The following is a 15,434-nucleotide window of genomic DNA, read 5'->3' as shown; positions in this document are numbered from 1 at the left end:
ACTCATGCCTATTTTTATAATTTCCCATACCTGCTAATTCAAAAGGAACATTTTATACATTTTGAAAATTTACTAAAATGCTAAGATACCACATATCCTTTTGCCAAGTTCTCTACTCAATACTGTGAGTAATGTTTTGAGATTTATCCATTTGTGACACAGAACTAATTTCATCTCTCTCTCTCTCTCTCTCTCTCTCTCTCTCTCTCTCTCTCTCTCTCTCTCTATCTCATTTGCCCTTTCTTTCTTTTTTTCTCATTGTTTGCTTGATTTTTTTGAGAAAAAGTCTTGCTATATACTCATGGTTTCCATGCCTTAGTCTTCCAAGTGTTGGGCTCACAGACACATGCAACTATGCTTGGCTCAATTCCAACTTTTAACTATTTTGAAGAAGCCACAAACCACTACCAGTCCACTCCATACTGAAGGGTATGAGATCATTTTTAATTTTCTATTAAAAGCCATATTGCAGTGAACATCATCGTGCATCCATGTGGCAGTTGCTCAGCAGTTGGTAGGTAGAAGGGGCAGTGCTGGGTTGGTTATAGGGTATGAACACTTTTGCTAGATGTTGCTAAATTGCTTCTTAAAACAGGATTCTTGATACTGTGCAGATTGATGATACCAAGACGAATTTGGCCTCATTCAACCCAGACAAAATCAGAGCCAAGAATATTGAGAAAGGAGAATTCATGCCTGTTTGCCCACTTGCAATAAATACTATAAGAACTTTCTAGAGCCCACAAGAAATTTCTTCTCATTCTCCATTTACACCATGCTTTGTATACGCTACACACATGCCAAGGTTTCTGTACCAAAGTTATCTTTAGTGTTAAAGCTATAGCAATCCACGTAAAATGCTTTCCACATGACACTTGCCAAGCAAGGGCCAGCAATGGTACCTCTACCAGTAAGCGAACACCAACTCCTCCCTCGGGATATTAAGACCAGTGAGACTTGTGACAGAGTAGTGTATGTAAATTTTCTCACTTTTGTCTTAAAAAACTCAACTTTGAACATATCTATGATTGACTATGGCACCCATTCCCACTGCACGGCTCTACTATTCCTAAATAAGTATCAATATTCTTGGTAGACACCCCCTCTGGTTATTTTGGCTGGCAATGAACACATTTATAAGATACAAAGCAATTTTCCAATGTTTCTGAAAGAAAATGCCTGCCATTCTTCAGAAAGCAGGAGACCCCTGAGTGTTTCATATTCCCATTAAAGCACTGAGGTCCAAAGACATATAAAAGCAGGGCTCCTGGGGTGTGGGGCTGCTGGGGAGAAATGAACACGTTTGACATTTATTTTACTGTAGCAATTCTCTGCTCTTTATTTATCAGTGCCACTCAGGTAGGGCTATTCAAGTGTGCTGCAACATTAATTAGCTAAACACCAGGATGCCCAGAGAGAGAGAGAGAGAGATGGCTTGTTAAGCTGATTTTATGGACAGATGAACTGAAGCAAAGAAAAGTCAAGAGAAAAAAAGAAATTTAAGGGCAAAAATTGACTATAGACAGCTGGAGTGAGTTTGTGAGGTCCCTTTTCCTGTCCCTTGCCTTCCTGCCTTCATATGAGGACAGCTTTCTCTTCTCTGGAGGGGCACACGGCTTCAGAGACAAGGTCCCTATAAGACACCAATCTGTCTGTGGCTTGATCTTGAAGCTTCCAGAATTGTGAAAGATAAATTTCTGTTGTTTATAAATCACCCAGTGAAGGGCCCCAAGCATGGCAAACATAGGTCCTAGCTTGGCAAACATGGTACCCACAGGTTTTGCCTTTGATCTTCTGCCTCCTTGCTAAAGTGTTAGATTGCATTCCTGAAGCTAGCCACCAAGGCCTAGCCCCTTGTTTGGCTGCTGACTCACTCCTGAGGCTGATCACCAAGGTCCAATATCACAACTCCAAGGTCCAGGAATCAAAACTCATTATTTTGACTATCCCAATTAAAATACCCAGTCAGAACTTACCAATACGTCTTAGCTCATGCTAACACAGACCTGCCCCTTTTCCCTCTTAACATTAACACTTGCAAAGCTATTTCCTGCTGTTTCTATCCAATTTAGATTCAGCCATCTTGTCTCTCTGCCTTGTTTCATGAAGGATCTCTTTTTGTAGGAAATCGGTGTTTGGGTGTGGTCTGTGCCTTATCCAGAGGGGAGCACCCCACGGTACTGAGTCCCTTCACCCACTCTGCAGTATTTTATGATAGTGTCTCCAGTGGACAAGAACATGCTACTAGACCTAGAGGGAAGTCTAGGTCAGTAAGCTCCTTAGGTGGAAAAGGCTTCTTCAGGTGGGGGAGAGAGAAAGCTATCTCAAGGAGTTAAAAATAACAGGAAAACACAGAGAAACCCTGACTTCAAAACAAAACAAAACAAAATAGCAGGAAGCAAGAATAAGTCTGTGCACCAGACTCAGAAAGAAAAAATGACATGTTTTCTCTTTCATTCAAGACCCAGATGAAAATTCACATGACGTGGTTTGAGTGGTTAATATTCCCCACAGTTTCGGGCATTTGAACCCTTGGTCCCCAGTTGGTGGTACCCGTTGGGTAGGGTTAGAGTGTGTGGTCTTACTGGAGGAAGTACGCCACTGTGGGTAGGCTTTGAGTATTTATAGTCATGCCCCTCTTCCTGTTCGCTCTCTGCTTCTTGCTTATAGTTCAACATGTAAGCTCTCAGCTCACAGCTAGCTCCAACTGCCATGCTGCTGCTGGCTGCCATACTGTTCCTGCCATAATGGACTCGCAACCTCTGCAACCATAAGCCCAAAGAAACTCTTTCTCCCATAAGGTGCTTTGTTCAGGTGTTTTATCTCAGCAACAAAAAAGTAACTCATGTATTGTGTGTGTGTGTGTGTGTGTGTGTGTGTGTGTGTGTGTGTGTACGCGTGCAATGTAGCTAGAAAAGGGGGCCGTGAGAGGGGAGATAGTGCTCTTAAGGAGGAAGAAGGTAATGGAATACACGTGATGTGAAAGCAGAGGGGGTAAGGCGGGAACCCATCAGAGGAAGGCAGAATGTAGGAGGGAGGGAGGGCCTTGGGAGAGGAAAACATACAAAAAGGACATACAGGTATGGAAATGTGATAAGGAAACCTATTGGTTTGTATAATAATCTGCAAAGTTAATTTTAAAAATTAGGAGCAAGCAAAACAAAAGAATCAACTTGTATTGTCAACTTCCTGGCTAGAACGGGAAAGGAAGTGATGAGACTTTGGACTGAAGGTGAGATGGGGTCCAGGATGGAGGGTGTGGAAGTCACTTAAGGATTCTCTATTTCATGCAGCAGGAAAGAGAATAAGAAGAGAGCGAGGGGGAGAACGAAGTGGGAGGTGAAGAAACTGGAAACTGTGAAGAAGAAAGAGGTTAGGAGAGGGAGAAGAGCACATGATGTACTCTTCTGGGGTGAGGCAGCCTGGCTGGCTTGGGGAGACCTCCTGGACCGTGCACCTTTGCTTTGCTGTGGACTCTTCCTGACGCTGCCTCCACCTTGATGACCTCTCAGGTTGCTCATACCTGCAGTGTACTACGGTGGGCCCGGCCCCCGGGCTTCTGTTGATGTAATCCCTGACCGTTCTCACAAACTGGATCAGGGACTGGGTGGTCTCTGGGACCCCATGGTCTGGCCACACCGTGTAGTGAAAGTGACGGATGAGTCTGTGTGCATCCAGCTGTTCTTCCTGCAGGGGTGGAGAGCAGGTGGTGAGAGGGACGTCTGAGGAAAAAACTCAAGGACTCTGACAACTGTGTCACACACAGGTTTTCATGGTCTGAAACTACAGGCTATGAACCAGGGAAAGCAGGATTCACAGAGTCTCCTCTATGTAAGTTGGGTTGTTTCTTTTATTCCCTCTCTGCCTCCCTCCTTCCCTCTTTCCCTCTTCCCCGCCAGCCCATTCTTTTCCTGAGATAGGATCTCTTGTAGCCCAGGCTTGCCCAAGCTCTTTATGTATTTGAGGATGACCTTGAACTTCGTCTTGCCTCTACCTCCCAAATGCTGGGATTCCAAATAGATAACCATAGTACCTGGCTTCTAAGTTGGGTTTTAAAATGAAGTCAAGGAAACTAACATACACTGCATATCTTAAATTCTCGGATGGTCCACTCGGGTAGCACGGACTCTGAGACCATCTGCAGGATGAGATCCCCATAGTAGAGGGAGTCCTGGTCTGCAGGCCAATAATGGTCACACTTCACCTAGAGGAGAACAGACAGGAAAAAAATTAAGTCTGGAAACATGACAGTGAGGTCATCTGGAGTCCCCCTCCTTCAAATCCCTTCCTGAGTTGGGGATCCAGAATCAGCTGCTAAAGCAACTTGATCAATTACTTTCTATTAATCTGTTCATGGCCAGTGACAAAGCTGGGTTGCTGTTCCAAGGGACAGCAAGAGATTGTCCCCCAAAGCAAGTCCCAATCCCCACCTTTAGATTCATTCACCTTTGGGTTTTATGTTTTTTTTTTCTGAATGATTTCCTCAGTGTCCTGGTCCCACTGACTGATAAACAATGACTTAAAGATCTCTTGTTCTTGGGTTGGGGCCATAGCTCACTGGCAGAGAGGTCTTGTGTAGCAGGCACAAGGCCTAGGATTCTATCCCCAAGAACTTCAAAGAGAAGGGAAAAGTGTTCTCTCTGAAGAAAGACCTACCCAAGCAGAGGATGGCATTGTCTTCCTGGCCCTGTTTGGTCATATATATATATACACACACACACACACACACACACATATATATATATATATATATATATATGTGTGTGTGTGTGTGTGTGTATATATATATGTATGTATATGTATATGTATATATATGTATATATATATGTGTATATATATGTATATATATATTTATATATATATTATCATTTTCCTTACCTGGGCCATGTGCCCAAGAGATCTTTGAGAACTTAAAACTTTCAGCTAAACTTGTATTTATATGCACAAGTAGATGAGAAAGGAGATTCTGAGTATTTGTTTTTATATTATGTTTTGTGGAACATACTAATTAAAATTGATATATTTTTTAAGATGCACATTCATTGACTATAAATGTATATCTATCTGTATTTCTGTGTGTAGACTTGTGTATCAAATACGGTGAACATCGCTTTTATTTTAGTGTGTATGGTGAGGCAGGCAGATAGAACTACATATGTGTATTGAATTTCTGTTTACATGGATATGGACATATTCTAGCCACTTCATCAATATTTGTAGTTACATGTATCATAAATATTATCTAATAAGGGTAGTCTTGCAGAGAAAGACAAGGGTCCTATGTCAGGATGATGGAAGATAGTCTGGATATCCAACATACACATATTAAGCTCTTTATATTTAGTCTCTCTTTTAATCCTAAAACTAGCCAGATAATATAGAAGATTATAAACGGGGATTATAAATATAAGAGGTTTTAATAGATAGCTATTAATAGATAGATCGGTTTTTCAGATAGATATTTTACTTTGTGTCTGCCATACAGCCTAAAATACTTCTCTCCTGAGAGCCCCCTCGACCCTGGTAGGGTCTCTCTCTCCCCTACCCATACTCTGAAGGACAGAGCATACATGGGGTCAGGCATGCTTCCCACCCATGTTTACTTCCGACTATCCCAGGCTTCACATGCAAACAGCTTGGAACGAAATGTCTGACCATGAATTTAAAAAAGGATCCAGATTGTTTTATAATCAAGTGGCTTAATTCCCTAACAGCTTTCTCCCAGGGTCTCTTCTCGGTTCTGTGGGTGTGACTTTGGATGGGGCGGGAGGATAGGATTCCATCAAAACAACAGCGGAAACCAAAGCCAGGGAGGCAGGAAGACTGGTTACTCACTCGGCCTTTCTCAACACACTGGGTCACCATGACGATGTTGTGAACGTTTTGTTCCCACGCCATTTTCCAGAAGTCATCCTTGGTGCCAGGAAGCGGTCCCTGCGTGGCGATATATTCTCTTCTGAAGTTGTTACCCTGTGATGAGTTTACAATACGGAGAGTCAGAAACAATGGCCTCTTCAGAACTGTAAACAAAGAGTAAGCTCGCGGATTAGAAGGTATAGAGAGGTCTCTGCCAGGCCCCTGGAGCAGAGAGTTAAGATATGAACGCAAGTGTCAAGGCTGGGGAGGAGGAAGGACAAACGCGAGGACATGGGGCCATTGTTTAAAGTCACATCCTCTTTATCAGCTGGGTCTAGTGTAAAGGCAAATGGAGGAGGATTCTGTGTGTCTATGTGTGCCCATGTGTGTGTGTGCTTTTGTGTATGTGTCTGTGTGTGTATGTCTATATGTACCTGTGTTTGTGTGTGCCTTTATGTGTGTTTGTGTATCTATGCGTGCCCATGTGTGTGTCTGTGTCTGTGTGTGCCTTTGTGTATGTGTCTGCGTGTGCTTTTATGTGTGTTTGTGTGTACCTGTGTGTGGCTGTGTGTCTTTGTGTGTGTATTTAGTGCTTGTGTGTGTGTGTGTGTGTGTGTGTGTGTGTGTGTGTGTGTAAACTGAAAAGGACTGACTTTAGTCTTTTTGGATAATTGACATCACAATAATTCAGAAAGAGATATCATGCAAAGGAAGCTTAATGGAAAACGAGCCACTGATGCCCTGAGCCACTACCAGATAGTGTGCAGCGGGTCTGGACGTTCACAGATCTGACTTAATCCTAACCATGGTGACCTGGATATTTCCACTAATTCTTTCTTCACTTCAGCACTACAGAATTAATTTTAAGTCTTAGTGGAGGCTCATTTCTCATTGCCTTTGCTCAAGATCTCTATATTACATCGGCTCTGCCATCCACAACCCAGCCACCCACACACTACTTCTCAGCTGGCTAATCTTTATTTATCCTTAGCACCTTGTCTGTCTGACTGAAGTCATCTCTCATCTTTCTCTCTATCGGGTGTGACATTCTCCTTCTTCACATTCTGTGGTAGCCTCTAGTCTCTTGCTACTCATTGTGGTCCTCAGGCTGGCAGGGAATGGGATCACACAGGGGCTTGTTAGAAATGTGAAATACCAGGCTCTCCCTATCTCTGCTAGGTAGAACGGATGATGTTGAAGTGTGAGTGACACTGAGGTTCGTTCACATAGGAGACGCTGCTCTGGTGTGGTAAATATGACACGGCCCTGCGACTCTTCAAGGTCTTGACTCTTCAGCAGTTCTCTTAGAGACACAATCCCTTTATATAGCTCAGTGTTTAGATTATAGTTATCACTTAATTGGTTAGCATGTATTGACTGTATAGACGATAGTTTGAAGTATTTTCCTGATGGTTTAGAGAAGGAAGTAGGGGCTCAGTGAGGTAGCAGAACTCATTGCTGTGTCATGAAGCCAGCCAGGGACAAAAGTGGAATTCAGATCTGGGATTTTTTTTTTTTGACCTTTAAAGATTCTTTCCCTGTGCTGTATGTGGGAGGTTGGCAAGATGCAAGCCAGTATCAGATCCCAGAAGTTAACACAACTTTCAAGTGTGTGTGTGTGGTTTCCAAAAGTCCAAGTAACAAGAGGTTGGCCCTTTTGGCACGGCAGCCTTAGCCATGGGGGGCATCTCCCTTAAGCAGCTCTAACCTGACCTATCTCAGGGTCCCAGAAAGAAAACAGTCTTTGAACACTAGTCCTGGGGTCGTGTGAATTGCACCTGACCATGGCCATTGTGAAAAACAGGGCTCAGCCGTGATGGAAGCCAACAGCCTGTATTTTATGGCAACCAGACACGGTCTTTTAAATCTTGCAAGTGTTTCTAGACAGAGCCGTGGGGCAGTTCGGAAGGTGTGGCATATCCCGCATGACTACCATTAAAGCTTCATCCTGGGCACCGTAACCTGGGCGTTCACTTACGGGGATGTAACTGGCATTGATGTAGTCAGAGCATGGGTCATCGTCTACGTTGGACAGCTTCACTCTTGAGGTATCATCTGGAAGGAGATACATTGGAAGATTTGCTGCAGTGTCTACACGGAACGGTATTCCTATGTAGGCAATGTGGTATTAGATTGCCTTACCTTTGATCCCAGCAGCCTCAAGAATAGTGTTCTATCTCTGTTTAATAGTTAGGACTCTGACAGGGTAACTAACTTGGGCATGTGATATAAGTGCCACATAAACAATGGATGCAGGAGACAATGGGAAGTCCCATCTATGGTTTCCTTTGCAACATTCCAACACTTGCTCAATGCAGGGGCCCCCTCTCTTTCACTTCTGGATTGAATACTAGCCAGAAAAACCACCTTCAATTGCTTTACCTAACAGGGCAGGCGGTTTTTCTGAAAAATTGCAGACTAGAGACTGTGAAGTAAACCCAAGTGAGTCAGTCAGAGCCCCGCTCTTAACTTTGGTCATGTTCTGAGCCTCCCAGGAGAAACAGTAAGAACAGCAAAGTGAAATGCCAACTGGTCCTCTCAGAACCAGAATTTAAATGGCCGTTAACCCTTGTGAGAGAAGGGCAGGAGCATTTGAAACATTCCTTATTAAAATCATTTGGAGCCCAAGAGCATACCTATCCAGCTATTCTATACACACACACACACACACACACACACACACACACACACACACACACACACACGTGGATTTTATGTGATAGCCCCACAAGTTCCAACACAAAACTTACAGGGCAATATGTTGTTGTATCGATTTTTCCCTCTGTTCTCAGGCAAGAGAGCAATGTCACATGGCTGGTTTCGACCCACGTCTTTTAAGTCCTGTTAGGTTAAAAAAAAAAAAAAGTTTGCAACTGGAGAATATAAAATAAAAGAAGGCAGCTCAGACAGCCCTTGAGAGACATAATAACATAAAGACACGCACATGAGCTACAGTTCACGGAACACCTGGCGTTCCAGAGGCATGGGCTCGGATCCTTTCCACAGTCCCACATGGGAGGTGCCCCTAATACCATCCTACAGAGGAGGCTTAAAGGTGATAAATACCGCGCTCCAGCATACACACAAGGCAAAACTGAGAATCGTGTTCAAAGCCTGGGGACTCTTTTTCCAAACTACGTTGTTTCCCAGACAGGCAAATGTCCAGGCTGAGTAACTGACAGCATTGTATTGAAACTTGTTCATTCTTTCCCAATGAGCCAGAAAGTCCTTGCTTTGCTGTGTGCTTCGAGCTCAAACTGCCCTCTGAGAATAGGTGGAACGCTGTTCAGGGAGCCGCCTCAGACACAAGGAGTGCTCTGCTGAGACCATCGGCACCCTAACCACGACTTCACAGTAACACTCAAGAGGGAATTCTACAGACCAAGTGCAAAGGCTTCCCTGGGCCCACGTGGTACCTCATATTCCTTGGATAGAAGGTAGTTGGAGTCCGCCTGCAGCTTCATGAAATGCCCTTCAAACTGATTTATCTTTATGGGGCTGTAATTAGAAACAAAAGGAAAGGAAAAGAAAGTTACTGAAGAAACAGGGAACGTGCTATCACCAGCCTGAGTTGTGTTTCAAAAGCAGATTCATTAATACATTTTCTCTTACCAAGAAGTTTTCCGGTTGCTGTGAGACAGACAAAAAAGAAAGAGGGGCCTTGTTAGCAAATCTCGCAGAATACCATCTTTCAGTAAACCGAGCAAAGGAGACTTTGGCACTTACCCTTTCTGGCCCAGATTCAAATGGACAGACAAAGGCCGATCCCTGTGAATGCTCAGGCGGGCAGATGGCCTTTCCCGGCCATGGCTACAACATAGGACACAGATTTCTTTATTCTAATTATGTTACTTGGCTTGTACAAGGCGCTCCCCTTTCCTGTTTATGGTAAGGCTGTGCACACTTGTGCAAATGTGGAATTTTCAGATTCCATGGAAGCCTGCCCTCAGCCAACATCTCTTTGGGGGAGGAAGAAGAGACGGAACAACATAAAGTCATCCTGCCCACTCAGGAACACATCTCCAGGATAACTGAAAGATTTGTCTCCTGACGTTTGGCTACAGGTCATAATTGCTTCCCACATTCAATAAAACTTTCCTTAAGAAAGTCCCCTAAAGCAGAAAACCTCGGATGCCAGATACAGCTGCAAAGGAGAAGACAAACTGGAAGAAAATAAAAAAGTGGCAGAAGAGGACCCGGTACTGGAAAGCACAGGCTGGCTTTCTCATTCGTTTAGCTCTTTCTGAAATTAGGGTGGCTGGCAAACCCCAAGATTCTCATGCCAGTCATACTTTTTAGGGTATTTCAGAAAAGCACGCAGGCAAACAGTTTGGAAAAGCCTGTCTTCATGAGGATATGTACCTCAACTGTTTTGCCTGTGCAGAAGGATTTTTTTCCCCCATAGGCAAAGAGATCTACTGATGGCATCTCATTTGTTGGTGAGGGCCCAGTTCATCAATGTAGGAAAGCTGGAGAGCCATGAGTCATGGATTCAAAGTTTGACTCTTGGCTTTACTGAGGAAACTACAGTGATTTAACCTGGAGAAATGAAACTATTTTCCCCCTTTCAGGCTAAAGGACATTTTTCGTAGCATCTCTCCATTTGTGAGCCTCATCACTAAAGGCATTTTACTTTGTACTCACTTGACTTTCTGTCTGCAGATGAAGAAGGCCACAAGGGCCACCAGCATGCCAATTAGAAACAGGCCAGCACTCACACCTTCGATGACCCCGAACAAGGGCTCTGTGATCACCCAGATGGAAATAACAAAGGAAAGGAGAGAAAATTAGTGGTAAGAAACCAATCTGACAGCTAGGAAAGCTAAGTACCACTGCTATTCGTGCCCTTCAAGATGCCCACGGTGAGATATTGACTATCCAAAGGCCATGAGCAGGCAGCTGAGGTGAAAGAGTTACCTACATCCTGTTATAGGCAGGTTGGCTCCAGAGTAAACTTTAGGAGTTGATGATGTATAGCTTCCCCCCCCCCACTTCTTTTATTGACTCTGTGGATTTCACACACTGCATCCCAATCCCACCTATCTCCCCATCCCCTTGCATCTGCCCTCTGCCCTTGCAACCTCCCCTCTCAATATAAAACAAAATTTAAAAGAAAAGCCAAAACCGGAGGAGGAGAAAGAAGAAGAAGAGGAGGAGTAGGAGGAAGAGGAAGAGGAAGAAGAGGAAGAAGAAGAAGAAGAAGAAGAAGAAGAAGAAGAAGAAGAAGAAGAAGAAGAAGAAGAAGAAGATTTCATCATGGAAGCTGTGCAGTGTTGCCCAGTAAGTCACACAGTTTTTACCCTTTAGTCCATACATCTTTACTTTTAAGTGTTCATTGCTGTGAGTCATTTGTATTTTCTTTGAAAAGCCTTCTTATATTGCCTCTTCTGTTTAGTTTTGTGGAGTAGCCCCTTTTGGGAACTCCACTCTTAGACCTTAGATCTGTTTATTCTACATTGATTTACATTACTCATCAAATCAACAGAGTAGTTTTCCTTTTAATGTGTTTATGATTCTGCTTTAAATATTTGCTTAGCATCTTCTTTTATTGAACTACATAAATTTTTCTGTTGCATAACAATAGTTCAAATCAGAAAGAATCATGTTTGCAAAGGTCTCTACTCAACAGTAAATTATAGCCAGACACATCCAAATCCTCTTAGCTGGCTTCTGATCCTTCTTTGGCCCGATAGGAAGGAGGTTATCCTCGGATTTGCTGGAAACAGACAGGAAGGTCTGTGAGGTTGGGGCATCCTTTATCACACAGCAGGAGAGACCAAAACCATGTCCTCAGACCAAAAGGCTGAGCACTGCAGCACACCGGACAAGGAAAGCTTGGATGTGATGGCATCAAAGAACAAAGGGACGGGAGCCATGAAACTATCATCACAAGCGCCTTTACCTATTGAGGCATTTCACTAGCCCAAGATTTTAAATAATGTAAAAGAAAACATAAAAAAGGAAGACAAAAATCACCTTTTGCTTCTCTATGTTTGGATATCATAATTAATACTTACTGTTTTTCTTCCCCACTTCTTTGACATGGACATTTGTCTCTAGTGTTTAAGGGTGATTACTTCCATGACCCCCCTGCCTAAATGGTGGTGTATCATTTGCACATAACCTGCACACCCTCTGTTTGCCACAGGACACCTCTGGATTAACAGACAGTGCCTATATACTGTGAATGCTGTGGCAGCAGTTGGTCGACTGTATTGTTTGGAGAACAATGGCATGGAAAGAAGGGTTGTTTATAATTAACACAAACACATATTTGTTTCTTGAATTTATTTTCCTGATACACAGTATTGGACCTGTGGATACAGAGAACCAGCTCCATATGCATGGTTTCTGTCCCACCTACAACAGAGAGCCCTTTGTACCAATTTATAGTTTTACCCGTGTAAGCTCTTAATATTGGTGTTTTTCATTCACTTAAAAATTCATTTTTAGGGGAAAAACATCATGTACTTCCACCTTCTTTTAAAGATTAATCTCCCTCCAGTCTGTTCTGTAAACCTGGTGTAATCCCTCTGATCCACATCAATCTGTGGTCACGTGGAGATTAAAATCCAAGGGAAAATAAATACCCAGTCGCTATCAGGCAAGTCACCATCCTTCCCCACTAAAGGCTCTTGTAGATGACTGGAGAAGGCACAGGTGGATGGAAAGGAGCCTTACCTGACTTAGTGGTGATGGGCAAAGAGAAAAATGTATCTGAGTAGAGAGGCTTTGTGAACTCTTTCAAGTCCTCGTCAAATAGCTGTGTAAAGGCCCGGATGCTGATTCTGAAAGAAAACAAGTTTATTTAAATGAAAACCAGTGACTGGGCAGAGTAGGATGGGCTGAAAGATGAGCTCAAAGGAAAACAGGTGGGCAGCTGGTCGTTACGCACGTAGGGTTAAGATGAATTATGGGACCAGATAGACATGGGTTCATGCAATCATTCACTGATTTGCTCATCAAATACTTATTGAGCCCCTGCAGTGTGCAGGCTACTTTTCTAGGAGCCAGGGATAATAAGAGGAATAAAACAAAATCCCAACCATCCCAGACCCCAAACCCCTAGATGAAATCTGACAGTAAGCCTATAGTGTCTGATGATAATGAGTACCATTGATAAGGAAAGAACATGGAATTAGAAGAAGAAGAAGAAGAAGAAGAAGAAGAAGAAGAAGAAGAAGAAGAAGAAGAAGAAGAAGAAGAAGAAGAGGAGGAGGAGGAGGAGGAGGAGGAGGAGGAGGAGGAGGAGGAGGAGGAGGAGGAGGAGGAGGAGACTGACAACTTCAAGTGTTACCATGGTGATTATCCTTAAGACAGGCAGAGTTCTGACTACATGAGGCTCTTTATTTAATATGTGGTTCTTCCATGTGCTTTGAGAAGTTATACTTCCTCTTACCAAGTATTCTTTGCCAAGCTTGTCCTCCACAGGACTGAACCAAATGTATCAGAAAAAAAAAATACAAGCATGCTGAGTTCTAGAAAACAAATGTATATGCTGTGAGTTCTAGAAAGCACATATATATACATATACATATATATATACATATATACATATATATATATATATGCTGTGAGTTGATGAAGCTATAAGAATGTTGCAACTCTTCAGGATTCATCTTGACTGATCCCTCTGATCATAAACACTCAATGGACACTGTGTGTGTGTGTGTGTGTGTGTGTGTGTGTGTGTGTGTGTGTGTGTGTGCGCCAAGTACTTGCTGAACTGTTCTATGACCAACGGCATGTCTGTGTCCCCTGTTACACTGGACCCTTGAAGCCTAGCAAAGAGGTCAAGTAATTCTGTAGAGGGGTTTTAAAAGTCATGGAGAAATGCAGAATTAGAAGGATGTAGGGCTAGGGGCTGTCAATGAAGCCAGGGGAGAGTAGATATATAGTGTAACCAACTCTGTGGTTCACAGGTATGATATGGGGCTGTCTGAAGATTGAGCGGACATTATAAGCAAACCAGAGAAGAGCGGAAAGCATCCCAAAGGATTGTAAAAACAAATTTCAAAGAGTCAGAGATGTAGGAGAGCCAGCCACAGGGAACTTGATGGAGTGAGGGGTCAGAGGGCAAATGGCAGGACATGAGCTATTGTAGTTGAATGGGAATCGCAGACAAGACACAAGGAGCTCTGATCTGTCACATCCATGACCCTTCAGGACAACTCTGTGATGATGTGCAGATGGGGAAGGCAAGGACTAGGGTGCTAGGATGCTGCTTACAATGTGATACAGCTAGAAACTAGCAGAGCTGGAGCTCGAATGGTGTGGTTTTCCCCTGGGCCTTGGCAGCCACTGTGGACAGGACAAGTATGTTCCAGGAAATAGGTGGTCCTGGTCCAGACATAATCGTCCATAGTTTCTTATTTGCTCTTCTTGTGAAATGTAGTACTATTGCCCTTTCTTTACACTTTCACCCTCTGCCATCTCAGTTACAGAGTCAATTGTGGCCCAAAATTATTACCTGGAAAGTTCCAGAAATAAACAATTCCTAAGGTTTAAGCTGTATGTCATTCTGAATGGCATGATGAAATCTTACTTTGTTCTATTCTGTTCCATCCAGAGACTGAAACACTCTTTCGTGCAGCGTGTCCACATGTGTGTGTACAGGTACAGGTGTGTGCAGGTGTGCATGGCCATGTGTGCAGGCCTGTAGGGAGGCCAGAGGACAACCCCAGGAGCTATTTACCTTGTGAGTGTCTGTTGTTCTTGAGATAGTGTCTCTCTTTAGTCTGGGGCTTGCAGATTCAGCTAGGCTATCTGAACCCTAGTGAACCCTAGAAAATATTGCTTATCACCATTTTTTTTTTCAATTTTGGGATCACAAGCATACAACCATTCCACCTAGCTTTTGTATGTAGGTTCTGGGGATCAGTCTTGGGTCCTCCTGCTTGTCTGACAAGGACTCTACCAACAGAGCCATCTACTTAGCCTCCCCCCCCCCGCCACCCCCATATTACTCAGTAGCCAACTGTTAGTTTAGTTTTGTTTTTGTCTTTTAGAGACAGGTTTTATGTACCTAGTTGGAGCTCAGACTTGCTATATAGCCCATGTATGGTGGTTTAAATGAAAACAGCCCCAATAAGCTCATAGGAAGTAGCACTATTAGGAGGTGTGGCCTAATTGGAGTAGGTGTGGCCTTATTGGAGGAAGTGTGTCACTGGGGGTGGGCTTTAAAGTTTCAAACATTCAAGCCAGGCCCAGTGTCACTCCCTCTTCCTGCCGCCTGAGGATCCAGATGTAGAACTCTCAGCTACCTCTCCAGCACCATGTCTGCCTGCATGCCTCCATGCTTCCCACCATGATGACAATGGACTAAACTCCTAACTGTAAGCCAGCCAGCCCCAATTAAACATTTTCTTTTATAAGAGTTGTCATGGGGAGTGGGGGGGGGGGAAGAGTTGCCATGGTCAGGGTGTCTCTTCACAGCAATAAAACCCTAACCAAGACACCGGAGTATCCTCGAATTCTTGATCCCCCTGCCTCTGTCTCTCAAATGCTAGTATTAAAGGCTTGGCCTACCAAGCCCAGCTTTCTGGAGCCATCTTATTATCAGATGGATTGTCACAATA

General features: G+C 43.6%; 1 protein-coding gene across 1 annotated transcript in view; it reads right to left on the bottom strand.

The window, feature by feature from the left end:
* The window catches only part of Ptprb (protein tyrosine phosphatase receptor type B), a 94,002-nt gene that overhangs the window by 14,742 nt on the left and 63,826 nt on the right, over positions 1-15,434 (bottom strand). The window contains exons 20-29 of the mRNA XM_052753406.1: positions 12,538-12,644; positions 10,501-10,600; positions 9,583-9,666; positions 9,469-9,486; positions 9,273-9,354; positions 8,607-8,697; positions 7,835-7,911; positions 5,836-5,970; positions 4,082-4,204; positions 3,524-3,687 (exon numbers count right to left, since the gene is read on the bottom strand). Coding sequence (XP_052609366.1) covers positions 3,524-3,687; positions 4,082-4,204; positions 5,836-5,970; positions 7,835-7,911; positions 8,607-8,697; positions 9,273-9,354; positions 9,469-9,486; positions 9,583-9,666; positions 10,501-10,600; positions 12,538-12,644 — 981 coding nt within the window. The remainder of the gene's footprint in view (positions 1-3,523; positions 3,688-4,081; positions 4,205-5,835; positions 5,971-7,834; positions 7,912-8,606; positions 8,698-9,272; positions 9,355-9,468; positions 9,487-9,582; positions 9,667-10,500; positions 10,601-12,537; positions 12,645-15,434) is intronic.

This window comes from Peromyscus californicus, unplaced genomic scaffold, assembly GCF_007827085.1.
Source record: "Peromyscus californicus insignis strain IS unplaced genomic scaffold, ASM782708v3 Scaffold_24__1_contigs__length_46423439, whole genome shotgun sequence".
Lineage (NCBI taxonomy): Eukaryota > Metazoa > Chordata > Mammalia > Rodentia > Cricetidae > Peromyscus > Peromyscus californicus.
Note: the sequence above shows the minus strand (reverse complement) of the source record. Positions and strands in the feature narration are given on the sequence as shown.